At 38.8% G+C, this 23,345-nt stretch overlaps 2 protein-coding genes across 5 annotated transcripts; one reads left to right on the plus strand and one right to left on the minus strand.

The window, feature by feature from the left end:
* The first annotated feature begins 31 nt into the window (after positions 1–31).
* On the plus strand, positions 32–7,728 carry ndufaf1 (NADH:ubiquinone oxidoreductase complex assembly factor 1). Of its 4 annotated transcripts, none has more exons than XM_008104429.2 (6): positions 32–671; positions 1,123–1,170; positions 1,366–1,981; positions 4,326–4,511; positions 6,233–6,307; positions 7,432–7,728. In XM_008104429.2, exons 3-6 carry the CDS (start codon positions 1,475–1,477, stop codon positions 7,570–7,572), a joined length of 909 nt encoding a protein of 302 aa, XP_008102636.1. In that variant the 5' UTR covers positions 32–671; positions 1,123–1,170; positions 1,366–1,474; the 3' UTR covers positions 7,573–7,728. The 4 variants fall into 4 exon arrangements, with proteins under 4 accessions (XP_008102636.1, XP_008102642.1, XP_008102616.1 ...); XM_008104435.2 differs by having other exon boundaries at positions 32–618; XM_008104409.2 differs by lacking the exon at positions 1,123–1,170 and having other exon boundaries at positions 33–671.
* nusap1 (nucleolar and spindle associated protein 1) lies at positions 7,651–23,344 on the minus strand. The gene is made up of 12 exons (XM_008104400.3): positions 23,082–23,344; positions 19,744–19,809; positions 19,279–19,452; positions 18,416–18,590; positions 17,852–17,941; positions 15,862–15,974; positions 14,239–14,304; positions 13,943–14,118; positions 13,461–13,645; positions 11,769–11,882; positions 9,955–10,042; positions 7,651–8,057 (listed from the first exon to the last, which is right to left on the minus strand). The coding sequence occupies exons 1-12, from the start codon at positions 23,175–23,177 to the stop codon at positions 7,970–7,972; spliced, it is 1,431 nt and encodes a 476-aa protein (XP_008102607.2). The 5' UTR covers positions 23,178–23,344; the 3' UTR covers positions 7,651–7,969.
* Between the last annotated feature and the right edge of the window lies 1 nt (position 23,345).

Here is a 23,345-nt window from a genome sequence, read left to right on the forward strand (position 1 = left end):
GGCGGGGCCGGCGCCTCCAACGTCGAAAGGGGGCGTGGCCAGGACGGGCGACGTTAGCGGCCATCTCTCCGCCAACCGTCACCTTTGTCCCAGAGTGAGAGCAGGAGACGGAGCTATAGGCTGCTCGCTGCCTTTGGTTGTCGGCCATTCCTTCTCCTTCTCCCCCCCCCCCCCAACGTTGTGGGAAACACTAGAGCCCCCTTTCTTGACTGTGGGAGGCGTTCATTTTGAGCCCCGTCCCCCACAAACAAGCGTGACGCAGGGCCGGGCCTGGGAGGCCTTCTCCCTTCAGGGCCGGGCCTGGGAGGCCTTCTCTCCTCAGAGGCCTTTTCTGGGCGAACACTAAGGGGGAAGGAAGGACACAGGCTTCTCTGTGGCGGCGGCTCCTCGCCGCGGACGTTTAGGCTGGGCCGCGGCGTCCGTTACTTTTGAAAAAGGGAGTTCGAACCCCAACGGCGGTTGCAGGCGGAGCGCTTCCTGCTCGAGGCGGAGGAAGGCGGGCCTGGCGCGCGGGCCGGAACCTTCGGAGCGAGGCGCTTGTATTCCTGGAAGGGCGCCCGGATCGCTTTCGGGGTTGGACTCGCCGGCGAAGGGCAGTCCCTGGAGCAGAGATGTCTGGTGAGACAGTGCGCGAATAGACTTCGGAAATGGCGTGTTCGAAATGGGTTGCTGTGAGTTTTCTTGGCTGCATGAAAACCAATTTAAACAGTGTATATGCACCTATATGAGTTAAAATAACAAATAATATTTCCGCTTACATCTTTTAATTTGATATGTCCTATTTTCTTAACCTTTCCAATTCCACAACTATCTCCCACTTGTGTCCAACAGTTCACCCTTCCCTCCCCCATTATATTCTCCATCTTGTTGGTTTCTGTTGCTTTTTGGAATAAACTAATATATATATATATAGAGAGAGAGAGAGAGGCTGTTGGTGTGGTGATAGTTCTATCTTACTAAAATTATTGGTCTGGATGAAATACATGATAATGTAACATTTGCCATTTTGTTTAGTCTAAGATTGCATGTACCTTGTTTTCTTGTACCTTGTTGGAAGATGGGGTAATAATAAAGTTTTATAGTATTAGTATTCTTACATTATTGCTTTTCTTCACCATTTAGGAGAACTTGCTCAACTAGCTGTACTTTTCATCAGAGTTTGCTAAGATGGTTGGTAATGGTTCTTCAAAGGAGCATTGAATTAAGCAATTGGCATATTTCAGAAAAAGTAGCGGGGGGTGGGGGTGGGATCCAAAATTGGGTTGTGACCCCAGGTTTAAGAAGTTCTGCATTTGCAGATTTCAAAAAGGAAATTAGTAAACACATTTTGTTTTAAATATATATATTTCATTTCTTTTGTTACAGGTGGAGACAAACAACATTAACCAGAAAGAGATACTAGTGATTTTATTTAATCAAGAAAATTTTGTTGGAAAGCAGTTTAACAAACTCTTAGTTTTCTAAGGCTGTGATTATGCCTTTATTGCGCAAGGTGTTGGACAATGTCTATTTTTTGAAGAAATGGCACTGCCAAAATGGCTTGTTTTCTTTGTTTAGACCTCTTGTTGGTTGCAATCTCAAATGGCACAGCAACTATAAGAGACCAGGGACACCTCCTGACAAGACTCCACCATGGAAGAAAATTCACTTCAGCTTTCAGAAGGGAATAGAAGGAATCAAGACACATTTTGGGAAACTGTCAAAGGAAATCGTTGACCATGTAAAAGGACCAGAGGGACGTCCACTGTTGGATTATATGCTGAGCCAGACGACAGTCATTTGGGAGTTTCGCAGTGAAGAAGACTTGAAAAATTGGGTAATTTCTTCTGATGCTGAAATTGGAGGGAAAAGTGAAGTTAACTTAAAACTGGGTAAGAATAACCAGTCTGCTGTGCTGTTTGGGACCCTGAATACTACAGTACCTCGTGATGGAGAGACAAGGTACAGCGGCTATTGCTCTATGAGATCAAAACCACGACTGGTGAGTAAAGTGGTAGTGTACTATAACATTTACACCACTTTTAGTCTTGGGACAAATTTCTATTAAATGGAAACTTACTTGCATGATTTTATTTCCTCTTATGTTTTTTCTCAATGGGATGTGGGCTGATATAATCAGTGTTGTAAAATACAATGGATTGTATCCATTTGGTAACTCTTGCAAATGGAATAGCGTTAATTTGGAAAAGCATTAATTTGCAATGGTGAGGAACAATCCTCCAGAGCAGATTTGGAGGTGATGTGATTGGGGGGAGGGGGGAATGAAATCAGGTGTTCATGTATCCTTCTAACATATAGTTGGCCAATATCTTAGAATTTTGATTCCGTCACAAGTTCAGGGGAAGGGCACACCCTAAATTATACATTTGAATATGTGAGCTAAAACAGTCCCCCATACAAATGATTTTATTTAAAACAGCAAAATTTGTGTATTTCAGTGCTTGAGCAAAAAGCAATAGCATAGCATGTAGAAAATGGTAAAAAGTCATAAGAAATTTACTGCTTTTATGTGAAGTCAAATGAATCCCTGCCAAGGTTATACTGCCAGGTAACGGTAAATAAGATTGGCTGTTTAGTGCATTGTTATACATTTTGAAGTTTGAAATATTTTCTGGCTTCACTTTATTAATTTAATACATCTGTTATTGTTTGCTTTTGTCATGGCATGTCATGGGGTGGCAAAGCGGAGCAATCCACTATAATTCGGTTTAACCCCCGTATTTACAGTAGAGTCTCACTTATCCAAGCTAAACGGGGCGGCAGAAGCTTGGATAAGCGAATATCTTGGATAATAAGGAGGGATTAAGGAAAAGCCTATTAAACATCAAATTAGGTTATGATTTTACAAATTAAGCACCAAAACATCATGTTATACAACAAATTTGACAGAAAAAGTAGTTCAATACGCAGTAATGTTATGTTGTAATGACTGTATTTACGAATTTAGCACCAAAATATCATGATATATTGAAAACATTGACTACAAAAATGGCTTGGATAATCCAGAAGCTTGGATAAGTGAGACTCTACTGTATATTGTAAGTCACTGATGCCAGTGAACTTGGAAACTGGCTCAGCAACCACCAAACTGCTACCAACCTTAAGACTTTAGGACTGTTCCAAAATTGAGCATGATTCTCCTAGCAAAACTTGGGTGCACATAATTTATCTGCATGAAAAATTAGAGCAGCTACGGCTTTTTTCAGTACTATGCTCTCAATGTATATACCAGGCATGGGCAAACTAAGGCCCAGGGACCGGATGTGGCCCCCTGGATGCTTACCTTAGGCCCTCCTCATTTTCCTTGTCCTGTTGGCACAATAACATGGTGGCCCATCATATTCTTATGTAGAAAAGATGGGGGAAGAAGACAAACAGCAGCTGAGAACCCTCTGGAGTACTCTCAGCCACAGGTCTCGCCCTCCTCCTGGCATAAGGATGGTGTAAGCAACCCTGTCGTCCTTTTGCTGAGAGGATGGCCCAAGGAAGGCATGAGAGCCCTCTGAAGCTCACAGGCTCAAAATGTGGCCCCAGTGCAACAAAGTTTGCACATGTCTGATATATGCTCACTTATAAGTCAAAGCACTGATTACAATTGTCCCCCCCCCCCCAAAAAAAAAAACAACAACTTGATTGACTTATACATAGGCCCATGCAAGAACAGGGATCTATTGAAAAGAAGTGGCAAGAAGTACTTACTCTATTATTCTGCTCTTGCCAAAATCAAAGATAGTTAATGTTTCCTTCTTCCTCACCTTCTTTTTTGGCTTGAGCCATAAGCAATGTGAGTTGGCAGCAGCCATTTTTAACAAGGGTTTTCTACATAAACTGCAGAGACTGTGGTGCCCATTTTGATAGAGGTGTGCATATTTTTACAGAAAGCAGAGCAAAATCCATAATCCCTCCCCCCCAAAAAAACCTGTCTTCTGCTTATACATAAAGCCGATGTATGCATGAGTATCTTTGGTAGTTCTGAAGCAGTGTAAAAAGGCTTAAGGATCATGCTGTAATGTTTCCCAATTTGGGGAGAACACAGGTGCAGAATCCTAATGAGAAAGTCAAGTTGGCATGATAATAAGACCTAGGAAAGAGCTGAAGTAGATTAATAGTACAAGTCAAGTATCTGCTCTTTACCATTCCACAGTCAACTCCCTTTGCTCCTACATAGGAAGAAAGGTGAGATATAAATAGATACAAGTTTTTCAAGGTGCACGTTTGGACCCTATTAAAATTTTAAGAATTTAGTTTTCAGGTTGGATAAGAAAAACTGGGTCTGACTAAATAATAACTATTGAAACACTTAAAACAATATCACATTTTGCTAGGTTGCTTTTGATCGAAAGAACCCTTATGATTGGTCGAATTTCAACATCCTACATCTGCGTGTTCGTGGTGATGGTAGACCCTGGATGATAAATATTTATACAGACCCATACTTCTCTCATCAGAAGGATGACCTTTATAGTTATTTTATGTTCACACGAGGAGGCCCATATTGGGAAGAAATCAAGGTAAAACACAATTTTAAACAATATATGACTTCCACTGGAAACCAAGCAATCTCTGGGGGTAAATTTATTAATAGGCATTGCCTTTGTAAGTGGAAGCTCTTCATTGAAATGAAATCAAGGTGGCCTTAAGATGTTTACAAATGCTTTTTGTGTGTGTGCAAAGTTTAACTTGATCTCATTTCATTTCGTATTTACACCTTGTTAATTTTGAAGATTTTTCCCCTGAAACATTTTTATTATTCTCCTTTTTTGTAATGTAGGAACCTATTCCTTTGCATGTTGTTTCTGCCTCAAATTTTCTCATAAAGTAGCGTCTTGGAAAGTATCTAGTTCATTAAAAGGTATACATGAACAAAATTTTGCTTGCTCAAAGGACACTTTTTTCACAAATGAAACTTGTATTCTAGGTTTTATTCTACATGTCTTAAGAGGGGAAATGAAATCAGAATTTGAGCTGGCTATTAGATAAACAAGCTTAGAGATGTACATAACTACAGTTGCACCTTTTTTCTGCAACATCAGCCAACTACTGGTTATAGGGACTACACCAGAAATGGTACACTAGAAATGGGCTCGGGCTGTGGCGCAGGCTGGAGAGCAGCTGCAATGAATCACTCTGACCAGGAGGTCATGAGTTTGAGGCCTGCTCGGAGCCTATGTTTATCTTGTCTTTGTTCTATGTTAAAAGGCATTGAATGTTTGCCTATATGTGTAATGTGATCTGCCCTGAGTCCCCTTCGGGGTGAGAAGGGCGGAATATAAATGCTGTAAATAAATAAATAAAAATACACTGGTTAGTCAGAGTTCCTATATTTTAAGTACTGTTTAGAACAGAAATTCTGGAATACTTCAGAATTTCCTCCACACCTGGATATAGGTTAGAAATCTTTGAAAATGTTTTAATGTTTGTTATATTTAATGGAATTATATTGTTAATGATTTACCACTGCTGTTAGATACCAGATACAGTAGAGTTCCATTTATCCGAGTTCTGGTTAACCAACACTCTGTATTATCCCAGGTGCCGCCGGGGATACCCCTCCCTCTCCTTCTCTTGAGTTCCTTTCTGGGGCAGCCTGAGGAAGGGAGTGAAGGGAGCTCGAGAGAAGAGGGGGAGAGGGAGGAAGAAGTGCTCCGTGCACGTTGCTAGGCAGCAGCACTCATGGGGTGCTTCCCTGGGCCAAGGGCTCACCGAAGGACGAGCTCCGTCCCTCAGCGAGCACTCACCCCTAGGCAGCAGCGCTCACGGGCACTTCCCTAAATTGGATTGCCAGGAGGGATAATAAGGGCCTCCCTATTATCCGTCAATTCTGGTTATTCGACATTCGGCCCGCCAGTTTATTTCGAATAACCGGAACTCTACTGCACTAGTACTGTATTGTATAATGTGATTTGATCTGATTGCCACCTACCCATAGTAGATAACAATTCCTTGTAGACAAATAATTTGGGTAATCATAAGCTGCCTCATAATGAGTAGGTGTATAAATATCTTATTTTGCTAACATGTTCCTGTTCTATTGCATATTTGTTTTCAGTTCTGATCGGTTAGCAAGTAACATGCAATTTAAGAAGTTATGGCTGGATGCATTTAGTGACATAGGTTCCAGACTTGTATATGCAAGCTTTGTATTTAAAGTTTGATGAATACTTGGAGACAGTTGCTATCATCTGTTTAGATTGTACTTCTTTCTAATGAATTCATCATTTCTTATTTACAGATTCCATTTTCGAAGTTCTTTTTTTCAAGCAGAGGTAGAATCCAGGATCACCAACATGAGCTTTGGTTAGATAAGGTATGTATGTGATTCTGCATTTTAATCGTGATACTTAAAAAATAACCTTCTAAATAATAATATAGCTAAAATAAAGCAGAAAGGAGTTCATAGATTTCAGGCCATTGGTGACCTCTGCTTGGACCGTGCCCTGGATATTTTGCACAATAATTTCTCCTTTCCTCTTAATTTTTGGATGGAGGAGCACTTAGACAGGAGAGGGCCTTCATTAAATCCAAGACATGTCTTTTCTGCATGTCCATATAGCATTCTTTGTCTTGGTGGATTTTGAAAAACAGAAAACTAATTCATTTTCACTACTTCACTGCCAAAATGAAGAACTGCCCCTTTCCTTGCATTCTCTGTAAATGCAAGATAATTGGAGGAATCAGTGACAACCCCAAATAACCTTAAGTCAGTTTGTGGGGGTCTTTAGATCACACAACTAATTATACAGTAGCCAGAGATTTTTTAAAAACTGTAACCTGTAATCCATGGGACCTCAAACATTTTGTGCAGAGAGCTGGTTCATGGTCCCCCAGACTGTTGCAAGGCCAAACTATACTTTGAAAAAAAAATGAACAAATTCCTATGCACACTGCACATACCTTATTTGTAGTACAGAAAAACATGAAAGGACAATATATTTAAAACGAATAACCATTTTAACCACCATAAACTTACCAGTATTTCATGGGGAAGTGTGGGCCTGCTAATGGCTGATGAGATAGTCAAGTTCATTAGGATTGTTGTATGCCTTAAAGTAATTTCATACTAAAGCTAAAGTTTAAGACGGATCCTGGAGGGCCACATGTGACCCACAGGCCTTAGTTTGGGGACCTCTAATCTAATTTTCAAAGTACCCAAAAACATAGGTAGGTCTTTCTCAAATCCAAACCCCTACTTCAGCTTCATTCTATCAGCTCAAAGGGAGATTTGCCATTGCCTTCTTCTAAGGTTGAGAGTGACTTCCCGAAAGTCATTGAGTGATGTATTGAGTGGAGTTCCATGACAACAGAGATTTAAACCCCAGCCTTGAATTATGAGTAGTGAAATTTGAGTGTAACCAAGTTCAAGATGAATAAACATGCTGTAGTAATTCAAAAGAATGGCCTTTAATATTAAACTATGTTTTTCTTTAACAGATTAGTACGTTAGGATTTACTGTGGGTGACAAGGTAGATGGCCCCTTTCAGCTGGAGATTGACTACATTGGATTGATTAAGGACAGAGCGCATACAGAGGAATGTGCTTATGAGTTATATGATAGAAATCCCAAGAAGTAGAATGCATTGAGCATTTGGAAGACTCCTGTTCAGTTATTGTGGGTGAATGAAGCCGGCTTTTAGACATATACCAGAATATATTGTTAACAGCTATGTTTATTTATCTGTCAATCAAGTAAGACGGATATATTAAAAACAATATGAATCTAAAACTTACTATTTTGTCTGTTGTCCATATATATGTTAAGATTTTTTCCAGTGCTTTTAAAATAATCTTTTAGGTTCCAGCCAAACCAACATGTAGCAAACATAAACTTTGCAAAAAAGCGGAAAAGAACAGTTCACTTACAACCTGTATTCTTACTAAATCTGTATATTACCGCAAAGAAAATACATAAAAATATTTACAAGGAAATTATATATATGAAAAATATTAACAGCAACATTGGGATTAACTTCAAACAGCACTCAATCCTCTCCGATTTCCAAGCATTTGGTCTTTTTTCTGTTTTCTCTCCTGTACAAGTTTCTCACGTCTTTCTTCTCTGTAAGTGAAAAATATTAAATTGGATAATTATTCAAACATTACTGTTTTTAGATAGCCAGTTAAGATAAACTGCTAGTGTTCATGTTAGTTCTAGTTTCAGTTTCCATACTGAAAATGCATTCATAATTTTGGTGTCAAAAACCAACCTATGTGAAAGACATATAACTAAATTATCATTGTAATATACCTAGATTTTTTGGAAATGCTAAAAAGGAACAGTAACTGATCAACAGAACACACACCTCTGAAACAAATATCGGCAGCTTGGAGCAAGAATTGTCAGTAACTCCTTGTTTAGATATATACATTTTTCATTCCTGTTTGCCAAGTCAAATTATAGCCAAGCATTTATGTTTGTATCGTGATGATTAAAGGACCATTCTCAACTGTACTGGAGAATCATAATAAGCACTCAAATCATCCAAAAAATACATAAAATCTAGGTGATACGACCATATTTTTCAAGTTAGTCTTTTTTTAATAGACTAGTACAAAGAATCCCAGGGCTTCTCCTTCTTCCTTGAAACAATTGTATTAGCATTATTATACTCTGCCTTTTCCCCCAAGATTGGGACTGAAGGCAGCTAATAAATTAATGATCACAATAGTAAAAAACATTAAGAGGGCCACTATTAAAGTAGAATCAAACTATTAAACAATTTAAAATACACTTTAAAGCAAGGCTGGGCAACTATGGGAAGCTAAGGGTACAATTCCAACCACCAAAATACCCCCTTTTTGCCTCCAAATACTCCAGTAAGGGCTGTGACAGGTATGTTTTGCTGTTTTGGCCCCCTTTTCCAGATTTTTTGAAAAGCCTTTTCTAGAAGGACTAAAATATGCCAAAAACATTTTACTCCCGAGGAGCTGCATGCTGGCTAAACTTTGAAGACCATTACCATTTAAAACAGCATTACCACAAATATTGTAAATTGTCTAAAAAGCCTTTCAGAGTAAAAAAAACCTTTTGCCTACTAATGGAAGTACTTCAAGGATAGACTATTAGCATAGACCTAAGCTGTAGTAATGCATGGTTGCTGACTCCAGTTCCAAGTATTAGATCAATGAAGCAGTACTATAAGGCAAAGAAGGATTTCATTGCAATAACATAGCCAGAAGGAAACCCCTGCCCTGGCTCCATTTGTATATATTTATTGTTTAATGACAGACCTGTTATCTGTTATTTTACATACTAACATTTTTGTTTGTTAAAAATGCCTTGAGGACATGTGCAATTAAAAAAAATCCTGGATATTTTCACCTGTTCTTGGTTTGCAGTGCATTTCAGGCACATATAACAATATATGAGAGCAGCCAAACTAAAAGGATTCCATTACAGAATGGTTCAGTTTGTGACAAATAGTTGCAGAGACAATTTACTTTATTAAAATGTTACTGGGGCACATTTGATTTAAACTGAACAAAAGTTAACAATTTCCGAAGATTAACATCAAATGCAATTTGATCTGTCTATACCCAGGACAGCTTCTAGACCAAACTGTTCAGGTTCTTGTCAAACACTGCCCTCAATATTTTCACTTAATAGTGACAAGCAGTTTCTCATTAGCCATGGTGATTGAGTTCCATGGGCAAACACTATTGGATGTGACATCCCTTGCAACTCACATTTAACATGCAGGTTGATTCAGCATGAACTGCATGCAACACAACATGAAAAGTATAACATCCACTTTACAAATGTGGTACAGTGTTTCTTCAAACTATGCTATGGGTGGATAGAATAGCTTCATATGGGTAGTTAAAATATATATTTATGTAATATGGGTTCTTTTAAGGCTTGAACGTGTACTTAGTAAAGAAAAGAAGTGTTGAGGTATATACAGCTCTTGGCACTGATATTTAGCAGACATGACAGCTCTGGATGAAATACTTGCCTGGTCTGAAGAACTGGCTGTTTAACAGCTCTTTTATGGGAACAGATACTCTGGTTCTCCTTTGAGTTACCCCAGGGTTTCAGTTTTCCTGAATGGCAGAAAGGCAAATGGGCCAAGATATAACAAGTATATTTTTCATATTTTCCATTTTATTAAATAACTTCCTTTGATGAATATTGAGCAAGGCGGGAATTGTGTGATGTTCCCGAACTGCAACTATTATCTTATTTAGACAGCAGAGCCAATGATGAGTAATATTTGGAGGGTCCTCCCCCCCCCCAATGTAGAGAAAGCTAGTACAGTAGTTTCACTTATCCAACATAAACGGGCCGGCAGAATGTTGGATAAGTGAAAATGTTGGATAAGGAGGGGTTAAGGAAAAGCCTATTAAACGTCAAATTACTTTATGATTTTACAAATTAAGCACCAAAACATCATGTTTTACAACAAATGGACAGAAAGCAGTTCAGTACACAATAACGTTATGTAATAATTACTGTATTTACAAATTTAGCACCAAAACTTTGCAATGTATTGAAAAATTGACTACAAAAACATTGACTACTAAAAGGCAAACTGCGCTGAATACAGAACGTTGGATAAGCAAGACTCTACTGTATATTTAAGTCTTGCCTATATGGTATTATGAAGAGATTAATTTTGCATGTATCAAAATGGTGGCTGTGTGTGTCATTTTTCTTTTACATGGTGTGACGTAGATATCAGCATCGCTGATACTACTGCAAAAAGTATTTTGTGGGGCAACAATATGGTTGATATTTAAGGCTCAAACCCACCCTGTTTTGTGTTCAGTTCCTTGCCGAAGTTACTCATACTTTCCGACTACATAGGCTCCCATTTTGTAATAAGTTCTCAGATTAGCAAATAATGCCCACCATCCAACACAGGCATTGAAATATTCTGTGTTTTAGCCTGCATGTTGGGAACAAACACAAAAGGATAGGAACAATGTTCCTCAACTTGGTTGGTAATAAATAATACTTGCCAGTAGGCATGGCGAAGTTCAATGTTCTATAAAAGATTGCATATGAGAAAAACATTTAAAATCCAAATACAGTAGAGTTCTGGTTATCAGAGTTAAATGGGTGGGCCGTGTGTCGGATAACCGGATCTTGTTGGATAATAGGGAGGCCCAGCCAGTCAGGCCTTTACCAAAAGAATGAAACTCTTCCCTTCGGTAAAAGCCTGAGACCGGGGAAATGCGGAGCAACCCCTTCCCATTTCCCCAGTCAAGCGCCTTTACTGGAGGGAAGAGAAAACTCTTCCCTTTGGTAAAGGCCTGACTGAGACTGGGGAAATGCAGAGCGCGTTTCCCCAGTCAAGCGCCTTCACTGGAGGGAGGAAACTCTTACCTTACCTTCCATGGCTGTCTCTGCGTCTGCCTCCCTTCCTCCGCCGCCTCCTCCTGAGGCAGGCCAAGAAAGAGGGAGAAAAAAGTCCTCCCTTTCTCGAGCTCCCTCCGGCTCAGCAGTGCTCCCTTCTTCGGGCTGCCCCAGGAGGGGGCAATGGAGGAGGCACAGAGGAGGGGGAGGCAGATGCAGCGGCAGAGGCAGCCATGAGCGCGGTGGGGGGAGGGGGGATACGATGCGGCGCCTTGGATAATATGGAGTGTTGGATAAGGGGAAGATGGATAAGCGGAACTCTACTGTATAATAAAAATCAGAATCACCTTGGGAGGAATGCCATTTTTGGAATTATTTTGACATATAGTTATTGACCAAAATACCAATTTGCCTTCCCTGACTATTTCTTAAGAGTTAGAAATACAGATTCCAATAAAAATATAACAATACCTCTGTGGGGCTGATAATTAAGAGGCCTTGACAGACTTGCTTGCAGATCAAATACTGGCTTTTTAGTGCTTGTGAGTTCTGCAGTGTCGGATACAGACTTGAAAAGAGTAACAGCTATAAGGAGACAACAATATATTTATCATCACTAAGCAGGATACAAGAAAATATTACCTGAAGGTATTACTTAAATTGATAGCTATCTACAGCTATAAATATAATGAAAAGAACAATAAAATTGCTTACCTATTTCTGGATTCAGGCAGCAGTAGGACTTTTAATACTGAGTTTTTTAGTAACAGTACAGCAAACAATGATGCTTATGCTTACTGAGCTGAAGCAGGGGTCAATTTTGTATACTGTACTCATTTAATTTATTGGAGAAGGTGTAAAGTATTGCATATTTACACTCTTACAAATTTTATTTTCTCCTGTACCTTTGTAGAACTGTGTCCTACATCTAAGAAGTACTAATGTTTCTCAAAGAAACTGTTCCTATGAAGAAAGATTAATTATTTCAATTTATCAAGACAGAGGAGATTGGAAGTTTGAATTAATGAACGATATCGGATAGGACTCAAATTTAAGTGATAGCAGAGGAAGAAAAAAAATATCTTGCTCAAGGTTTCCAAAGGAGCTTTACTTAAGCCCATAACAAAAAAAAAAAAAAAATGATTCAATATTCTTAGAAAAAAGTATTCCGACCTTGAAGAATGAAGCAAAGAACTACCCTATTTCTTTCATTCTAATGTGCACTTTTCCCCATATAAACGTATATAAAAATTGAGTGTAGAACTGCATATACTGCATATATCTATCTATCTATCTATCTACGAGGGCTATCCAGAAAATAGGTTACATTTTGGATTTTTAAAAGGACGAAGTATAGGATAAATCATTTACCATATGCAGCTGAAAGACATTCAAATACTACAATCTCATGTAATCCCCATTGAAATTTAGGCACGTTTCATACAGATAAATGAGTTTGAAAAGTACTGCTCCAGTAAATTCCCCGCTTGTGTCCTCAGCTCTTCCCCCTTCTCCCTTCCTGCAGCGTACCGAAAACGCTGCGCTGCCAGCCACGCCCCATTGTTGGAAACGGAGGAGAGAGGCAGCAAATTTACTAGGGCAGGCCTTTTCTAACTCATTTATCTATAAGAAACGTGCCTAGATTTCAGTGGGGATTACGTGAGATTCTAATATTGGAATGTGCCTTTCAGCTACATATGGTAAATGATTTATCCTATACTTTGTCCTTTTAAAAATCCAAAACGTAACCTACTTTCTGGATAGCCCTCGTATCTTACAAATGATGGCATCTTAAAATTGAAGAAATACGGTACTTTATAAATAAACACAATGAAGTGGTTATGCATGCATATGCTTGCTCAGGTGTGGAGAAGGGAATGGGAGAACAGACGGAGGGGGGCTCCCTTCCTTTGGCCAACACAGGTGAGCGAGTGTATATACACCCTCTTCGTGTCCCATCCCTCTATGCATGAGACAAGGAGCATCCATGTGATTGGTCACACACCCCCTGCCAGTGTGATTTCCTCCCCACAACACGAGTGTTATCAAAGTGCCTGTTAAAAATGCTATAGGGCAGCAGAGAAGTCACAGCAAATAAAATAATCCAAGAATGATTAATGTTCAAATGAAAGTCAACCTTATGTAATAATAAATTTAATTTACAAGAGTTTCTTTGAGCTTCTTTTAGTTGACACTTTGTTGCACTTCTTGCGATGTTCTTCCTAGTTATTACATCTTCATTGCTCTTCTGCATGTCTGGGGTGCAACCATTGAGGAATTGAGGTTTTCTAGAAGGGGTCTTGGTAAGGGAGCGTTTGTGCTCATTGTCCTCTGTAGACTCAGAGAATCTGAATAGAAACATTTACGTTATTTAATTGCTCAAGTTTAAGAAAATTCTTAAATCAACTTCACCTAAAGAGAAGTATACCGTACATTTCTATTACATTATTAAAATACAATCAAATCTGAGCTACTGACACTACAGATGTTTTTAAAGTAATCATGCTATAAATTTCTGAAAATTTGGTTCCATAGTTGTAAATGTGATTTCATAAATTGTGAAGTTAGATTCTCATATTACCAAATCAATACTATTTACTTTATCAGTTGATGCTGCCTATAGTGCAGATGCTGGTATGAATTACCTGACATTCGTTTTAGTGGCTGAGAGGTCAGTTGAGCTGAATGCTGATTTCTGAGATAAAATATTTTTTGAGGTGCCAGGAAAATTCCGTGGTGAGCGCCTTAAGATTGGAGTACATGTAGGAGAGAGCCTATTCTTTTGATTGTGCGGGCTGAATAAAACCCCACTGGAACACATCTGCAAACAGGTAGTTATTAGTACGATATAAAATCTGACTTGTATGATTTGAAGTAAAAGATATTAGATCAATGAGGCCATCCTGTTTTAAATTGATTTTAATCAAGCATTTATTCCTACCTTGGAACAACTCTTTAGAGTTTCTTTCTTGGAGGATTTCTGAGGATTGTTATTCTTAGTCAGAATCTGCAAAAAATGGAAAACATATTGTATAGTATTTAGCATTTTATCATGAGCACTATTATGAATCATTGTTTCAAAATGGATAATTTCTAGAGTTCTTATATAACCATAGAAAAAGTGTCAAATTAAAGGAACAGCGGGTCTGTCAAAGATCAGTAGTTCACAACTGGTTTTCCCGGGTATCTCTCCAGTTTCGGAAACCCTTCTTCTGGTACGCGACAATATATTTCTAAATTCTTTTTGTTATGATGATATATATCATCAGTTGTGAACGACTATATTACCTCTATTTTCCATGACAGAACCTATTCCAGCCAACAACCAGCTACTCAGGATCTGCATTAACGTCGTATCTGTTTCCCTTGTTTTTGAATTTACTCTCGTTATACTGAATTTACTAATGTTATACTGAATCTTTGGAGATACCTTACATCTTTGACACCATCAGCACAGGAGTTGGAACATCTATAAGACTTTTACCACATTTGGTTGATGACCTAGACTGTTCTACTCTAATCCTGTGTTTTACTCAGTTGGGGTCCAGAGTAAATCCTTCCAGGATTGCAGAAACTGAGTCTGTTTGGCTCTAATCCGTGTTCAATCTAATTGAAGTCCATAGGAAATTCTTCCAGGACTGCAGAGACTTACATCTAATTGTTTGGTTTAATATGTTTAGAAATATATTTTTTCATTTTTAATCCCATATGATTTCAGAGGATTTGTCATGAGTTAGTTTACGTGAAATGTATCTGGTGCTCTAATATACATATTGTGTATATCATATCTTTTGAACCATTATTGTTTTCTATATATTTTGGCAAGCTGTTCTTTACACCAAACTCTGAAACTGTAAATGGAAAGCAGCTGAAGGGAGGCGCGGGACAGTAAAAATCCCAAGGAAGCTAGATTGTCCTGGCTTTTCTTGGATATGCATGAAGTATAATTCTATTAGGCATTTTGTGCTAGTATGCAGCGGTGCTGTATGTTTTTCCCGTGTTCGGTTTTAATTTTAATGGCACTCTGAAATTATATTGTTTATTATTTTTATTTCATTTAGTTTTATTATAAGTTTTATAAATCTCTTTATTGTATGTAGCTCTGCCTCTTATAGCAGAGGATACAATTTATAATTCTAAAATAAATACAGCATTAAAAAGGAGTGAAAACAAGGAGAACACAGAAACAAGTTGTTTCATATACACCCTGAATATACACACACACACACACATATATATATACACACACAATATAAAACTATGTACACTGAACTATCAGAAAACAGAGGTATCATTATGTCGGCCACCCAATGTAGACAATTTTGGATTCTTGGGCACTTCAGATTTCTGGATATGAGATAGTGAACCTGTATACCATCAGAATATTTTACATGAAAGAACTTCACATATTTGGTGGGATACTCTTGCGGAAAGAAAGGATAAATACCTAATTTCTTTAAAGCATACCTATATTCGCCAAAGTACAAATATGACTGAATAAAAGCCAAAACCCACTTAGGGTTTTTTTTTTTTTGGGGGGGGGGGGGGGGACGACGACTTTTACCTTATCCTCCTTAACTGAATTGCTGACGTTGCAAATCATTTTCTTTTTCTTTTCAATGTACTCATCAATTGATTGCATTTTCTTGAATTGAGCTTCGTGAATTTTTTTAAAATCTACAGAATCAAAAGGAACATATTATTGGTATTTTGTTAAGTACATTGATAACTTGTTAGGTCGCCCAAGTTGGGCTTCTCACTCAAGCAATATGTAACAAAATTTGAAAATGTTTCTGTTCCTGGTTTGAAAGTGTTATTTCTTGTTTAATTGTGCGGTTCTTACTTTGAAAGTAGTTGTATAATCCAGAAACTTTGTTTTTGTAGCTGCCACAAACTATGTTGAATTGGTTGAGAGACTATGAGATATTCAATGAAAAACTATATTTATTTCCCATACTTTTACCTTGCCCTTCTCACCCCGAAGGGGACTCAGGGCGGCCTCACAACAGGCGACAAATGAATGCCAAACATACAATTCCAAAACAACAGTTACAATTAAAACCAAATATCAAAACATCAATTATTAAAATGAATTAAAATCACAAAAGTTCAAAATGTGCTGCAGGGTGTCTTGTAAAAACAAAGTTTTTGCAATTTAATACAGTTTCCCATGTTTTTAGGATAGAATCAATTAGGAAATGACATTTACCACCCAGGAACAAAAATTGTGTTACTTAGTGTTATGAATGAACATATACCTGAACTCAATAAGTATGTCCTCTGTAAATAAAGTAGCCTTGGGCAACTTTATTTAGTCTTATGCACAGCAATAGAAGATAATTACTTTTAAAATGGAAAACAGTCACAGAAAACACAAGTTATATATAGCTTCCTAAAACTAGAAAACAACTTTCCTTTTGTTTTCATATATTAAAAAACACAGAAATCACCTGAATGAAAATAATGTATTATTTTATGATCACATGGTGGACATTCTCAGAAAAGGACTTGAGGTCCTGTTTTAGAGAGAGGAGCAAACTGTTGACTGAAGAGGTCCCCTTCAAGTCCTTTCCACATTATTTGTTGCTTAAATAGTTGGAGCCAAGCAAGTATTTTTTAATTACTATTAATCCAAGGCTTTAAACAACCTTTTAACATTTTTCTTATATCAGTCTGTATTTTAGTTTTCCAACATCTTTTAAAATGTTTTGTAGTCAGGAATACCAAATACAGGTAGTCTCAAAGTTATAAGCAAGATAGATTCTACAGGTTTGTTCTTAAACTGAATTTGTTTGTAAGTCAGAATAGGTAAATTTTTAAGTGTAACTCCAGCCAAATTTGGCTTTTAGTGGAAACAAGGATTAGTGAGAAAGCTTCAGTGGAGCCACCTTTTCCCCATGACAACTCTTTCAGGAGTGAATTTTCCAATTGAGATTTCCCTCATTTCCTGTTGTATAACTCCTGCTCTTAACTATGAGTCATTTCTAAGTCAGATATTTGTAACTCAGGGACTGCCAGGATACACATAATTCTTTGAAAAGAATGTATGAAAATAGAAACAAAAAACCCCAAGCATGTAAATATCACATTTCTTGTGAGTCAGCCCTCCAAATTTGCAGGTTTACCTTTTGTGAATTTGATTATTCACAGATCGCATTAGACCTTCCAGGGCAACTATGTGGTCAAATTCTGCTGGTAATTGATCATATTTGCCTAGGGGATCTAGACATTCCTAAAAAGGTGTTACCCCAACTGCCACAGAAATAGAAAATCTATTGTAGTTGGTATCATGGCACTCAAGTATTAAAATAAGCTAATTATTATTTATGCACACAGCAATGGCATGACATTTTTATTATTTTGCTCTACAAATAAAATCTTTTATATATATATATATAATAACTCATGTTAGAAAACAAGCCATCAGAATGGGCTTTCAGACAAAAATATGTCCGTTATTAATGGATAGCTGCTATCAGATCCATTTCTAGAGGCTGCTATATGGGCACGGTTATATTACTGTTAGTGTAGCGGCAAGTAAGCTTACAACTTACTTGGAGTGGTAGGTGTTCCTCTTCTCCCAGATTTTGGCAAGTTGCCTTTGTAAGGTTTCTTTCCAGAAAGAGAGCTCACAGGAGTATCACCTCATATAAAAACATTGGAAATAAAGCTTTAACATTGGTGGGAAGCAACTTTCACTAGCAGCCAAAATGAGATCACCTCATGAAATGACATTACCCACTGTAAAAGATAAAAATGCTTCCTAAAGTAAAAGGCAGGAGAGGAAGAATAGGCTACAGTCGGATTAAATAAAAAAGGCATGACTCTGAGCTCTGCAAGTCGGAAAATCATGCCCTATGAAATGCAGCTTAGGGAACTGGAAATATTTATGGGAAGGAGGGGGTATGATAATCACGTTTAAATATTTGGAAAGATATACTATTGAGGATGGAGTGAACTTGTTTGCTGCTATTCCAGAGACATGAACCAATTAATTCCAACTACAGTAAAAGAAATTCCCCCTAAACACTAGGCCAGTAAACTAAATAAGTTGTCTCCTTATTAGAAAACTATCAGATTAAAATAAAACTAATATTCTATTTATAAGGGCAAATTACTTTCAATTGTTTTTTGTACAGTAGAATTCTCTTTTTGATGGCCTGGAGTAACAGATTCTGCTGCCAAGTTTCCTGTCATTTTGCTGTTGGTCAGATATTCATCTTGGTATGTCTCCAGTGTTTTTCCAGATCCAGCATTTTGCAATGGTTCATTTTCTTTCTGATCTTCTGGAATCTACAGTTGAAAATCAATAGACAAATATATTTGAAGTCTAACATCTAGCACCAGCTGGTGGTGCCATCTCAATGAGGCAGCAAGTCCAATCAGTCTAAAACATAAAAAGATTTAGAAATAATCCGAAGTTCAGACAACATTCCAGAGCAAATTCAGCACCCCATTCTTATGGAAGTCACCTGCTTCTACATCATTATTTTCTTCCTTCACATGGAATGCAAACAAAATAACAACTGCAGAAAGCAGACATTTACAAATTGTTAGATGTTGACCACACACATCTATTTATCATATAGATGTGGGTAGGAACTTCTGAAAGACTCTCACGAGAGTCTTGAACAGATTTAGGGTGTATCTACACTGCAGAAGGTTGACACCACTTTAACTGCCATGGCTTGATGCTATGGAATCATGGAAGTTGTAGTTTTACAAAGTCTTCTCTGCTAGAGTGTTGGTGCTTCACCAGGAGATCACATGATTTTGTTCTTCCTGATGAATAACTGAGAAAAAAATTGTTGGCAATATTTCTTGCTGCATTTTAAAGGACACAAAACACAAAACTGTATTAATGCTGTAATCATCCAGTTATTATATAATGTGCCATAACTATTTTGTGTACATTGCTTTTGGTGCTTTTCATAGCAAGGATGGAACATGAATAATATAAATCTTATATGCTGAAGAGTACCTCTTTCTTTGGGTGACATTCTGGTTTTAAGTCACAAATGTTTATTTCTAGACTTTCCAGTGCATTATGAGAATTCAGTTTTCGACGACTTTTGGTAACCATGGACAGGTTGGCAGGCATTTGACTGCTGTCACCTTCCTCAACATCCGAAGCAGAAAAGGTTTCGTTGCTGATCTATACACAAAATAAATTGGACCACATTATTTCTATTTCAGTGTTATCAGTGAAGAAATGAAAGATGTTCTCAGCTACTAGCAACTAATGCTATATTTCATGCCCCGAGAATAATTGTGACAGTTAAGGGAAATAATTGTTTCTTTGGTCATATATATATGGCATATAGCCATCAAGTGAATGGGACATTTCAGAGGCAGAATACGATTCACTTTTTAGAAAACAGGGAAATTACTCTTTTGGTTCTTTCTTAGAAACAGACTCAGTAGTGGATTTTTTAAAAATGCTTACCATACTTCCATTTTCCTGTGTTGCCTCATGAAAATGCTGCTTCAACACCTTTAACAATTTGTCTGCCTGTTACAAAAATATGATAACAAATTTCAGAGCTAGGTATATGCAGCTATATTACATAATTCATTACATGAAATACAAAAATGTACTATTAATTAAGTTATATAAATAAACAAGAAAAAATATTGCATTAAAATAGCAAGTTCAGCTTGAAATAGTAACAGGAGTGTGAGAAATCTGTCTGCAAGATGCATGCAAACATTAGATAGAAACATAACTAAGACATCTTTTACTGCTGTGTGGCCCATGGCTGTCTTCATATGACTGAAACGGAATTCTATGAGTTTTTCATTACTGAGTTCACACAAAAGGAAATGTACAATACAGTTATTTGAGGATACCATTCTTTGCCATCCAAACTTTCAAAATGTTTTTGTTGCTTTTAAAGCAACCTGTTCAGAGTATTTCAAAAAGATCTGAAATTGCTATCTCTCTGCCACCACAAACCACTCACAAATAAAACCTTACCACTTGAAATTAGAGCATAGTTTCAAACAATTCTTCTTAGAGGCCTCTTCCAGCACACAAAGAAGCTCCTATACAAAGCAATTCACAAGATGGCAACACCACAACATAAGGGCCAATGAGATTTTCCCCATTTCCAGGACTATCTTCTAGATATGTTTCTGGCTGAAATTAAACCGTTTCTAACTTTTTGTGTAATTGTAACATGTTGCCATCATGAAATATCCGTATTTACAAGATTGAAATGTGCACCTTAATTTTGAGGTGCTCATCTCTAAAAAATTGATTTCCCTCACCCAACCCCAAACTAAACCCTGAAACTTCACCCCTCCTGGGAGAGAGCGCAAGCCACGAGATGGGGTGGAGGAGCAAGCCACGCACCATGGAAAAAAGTGCAGTCGGAGCGCCCAGTGCCTCAATGCCACTGCCCTCCCAGACATGACTTCACCCCCGCAGGCGACGCGATGCAGCGGATTGATGATAAATTGAAGCTCTTACGTGTGCCCGCAATCCAGTCATCCCGCAGAACAATAACATGCCAAATAAAAATATAATTTAAAAATATTGATGCTGCTATATAAATATGCAATACTAATAGGGATACAATTAAATTACTCAGCATAAGTGCTAACAGAATCAATGTCTCAGGATTACCCATAGGTGTCACTGTAATTGAGGTGTGGTAGCAGAGTGCTGAGATTTTTGCATATAAATTTATAGTAACCTGATGAAAGTTTGATGAGGGTTGGAGACTGGTGAAGATAAGAGTTTGTAAATACTGAGGAGACCACTCCCTAACAGGAGTGAAGAGTCCCTTCCGCTATAGAACAGAGAATTGTCAGGGGCTGATTTCAACTCCTGGCAACACCAACATCATCAACTACTCTGAAAACAACAATAAAAAAATAACCCTCGAACATTACTGAGACAATTTCCAGTAAAGAAGCAATGCACTTAACAGGAGGAAGAAATATTAACACACAATGTACACAATGATACAGTGTAAGTGCTTGCAGCACTGCCTAGTTTGGAAGAAGTCAGCAATGCCATCAGCCAACAAAAAAACAACAAAGCCAGCAGACCTGATGGGATCCCTGCTGAAATCTTCAGAGGGTGGACCTGAGCTGATACAACAACTCCACTGAAAAAGTGTGGGTGACCGAAAAAATCCCAGCAGACTTCAAGGATGCCACATCATCACCCTTTTCAAGAAAGGGGATAGAACAGACTGCAGAAACTATCGTGGTATCTCCCTTCTAACCTCCGCTGGGAAAATCCTCGCAAGAATCCTTGGAAACCTTGCAAAATGCTGATGATAGCGTAGTCTGTGCGCATTCAGAAGAAGACCTACAAGCCATTCTAAACACCTTTGCAGAAGCATACGAGAAGCTCGGCCTCTCACTGAACATGCTCTTCCAACAGGCACCAGCTAATCCCTCTGCAATGCCAGGAATACAGCTTAATGGTGTCACATTAGAAAACGTTGAGCATTTCCGCTGCCTTGGCAGCCACCTCTCCACAAAAGTCAACATCAACACTGAAATACAACACCGCCTGAGCTCTGCAAGTGCAGCATTTTTCCGTATGAAGCAGAGTGTTTAATGATCGGGACATTCGTATAGATACCAAGGTGCTTGTTTACAAAGCCATTGTCCTCCCAACCCTGCTCTACGCCTGCGAAACTTGGACGGTCTACAGACGTCATACTCAACTCCTGGAGTGTTTCCATCAGCGTTGCCTCAGAAAAATCCTGCAAATCTCTTGGGAAGACAGGCAGACAAATGTCAGCGTGCTTGAGGAAGCAAAGACCACCAGCACTGAAGCGATGCTCCTATGCCACCAACTCCGCTCCGATCACCGTCTCCCAAAGCAGTTACTCTACTCCGAACTCAAGAACGGGAAACGTAATGTTGGTGGGCAGGAAAAGAGTTTTAAAGATGGGCTTAAAGCCAACCTTAATAACTGTGGCATAGACACTGCGAACTGGGAAGCCCTGGCCCTTGAGCGCTCTAATTGGAGGTCAGCTGTGACCAGCAGTGCTGCAGAGTTCGAAGAGGCTTAAGGGAGAAACGTGCCTTCCACCTGGAAACCAATGTCCTCACTGCGGTAGAACATGAAGATCAAGAATAGATCTCTTCAGCCACCTACGGACACATCCCCAAGACACCAGAAATGGAAGACAATCATCCTCGAACTATGAGGGATTGCCTAAGTAAGTAAGTACAGTGTAAATCAGGCATGGGCAAACTTCGGCCCTCCAGGTGCTTTGGACTTCAACTCCCACAATTCCTGGCAGCTTTAGGTTGCTTTTCCTCCTCAGCCGCTTAAGTGGGCCGAGGCTGACAGGAATTGTGGAAGCTAAAGTCCAAAACACCTGGCGGGTCCAAGTTTGCCAATTTCTGGTGTAAATGCACCTCAAGCTCCATCAAATCAGTTCGTCTCTAAACACCGAGTTCAAGACCCTTTCTGTTTTTAGAGGCACAAAACCACAATCGAGACTTCAGGTTTCTTCGATCGCAGGTCACAAAGGGTGCGTTTACACTGCAGAAATTAGCACAATTTGACACCGCTTTAACGGCCATGACTCAACTATATAGAATCATGGGAACTGTAGTTTAACAAGGTCTTGGGCCTTCTCCGCCAAATCCCGGGATTTTATAGTACTGTGCCATGGTAGTTAAAGTGGTGTCAAACTGCACTAATTGTACAGTGTAGATGCACCCTCATGTCCTTCCGCGTCCCAGATAGCAATCTGTAAATACGTTCTCATGGGGAATATCAATAACTACGGTGAGGCGTTAAGTTCTCACCTTGAGATTGGCTCTCAGTCCCAGAGCCTTGGCCAGGGACTGCAGCTCGCTGTACTTGAGCGTCTCCAGCCGTGCCTCGGGAGGGGAAACCTCCATGACTGAGCGCCACCGGTTCCGCTCGCCTCAAGCCACCAAAGGCAACGCTCCAACCGCCGCACCTCGAAGCCGCTCGCGCTCTGCCTTTGAATATTCAATTGCCGCGCTGCGTTGGTTGAACCCTCGGGGAAGAGGGCGGTGCCTGAAGGGGGCCCTTGACCAATAGGA

Source organism: Anolis carolinensis, chromosome 1 (genome assembly GCF_035594765.1).
Source record: "Anolis carolinensis isolate JA03-04 chromosome 1, rAnoCar3.1.pri, whole genome shotgun sequence".
NCBI classification, from domain to species: Eukaryota; Metazoa; Chordata; class Lepidosauria; order Squamata; family Dactyloidae; genus Anolis; species Anolis carolinensis.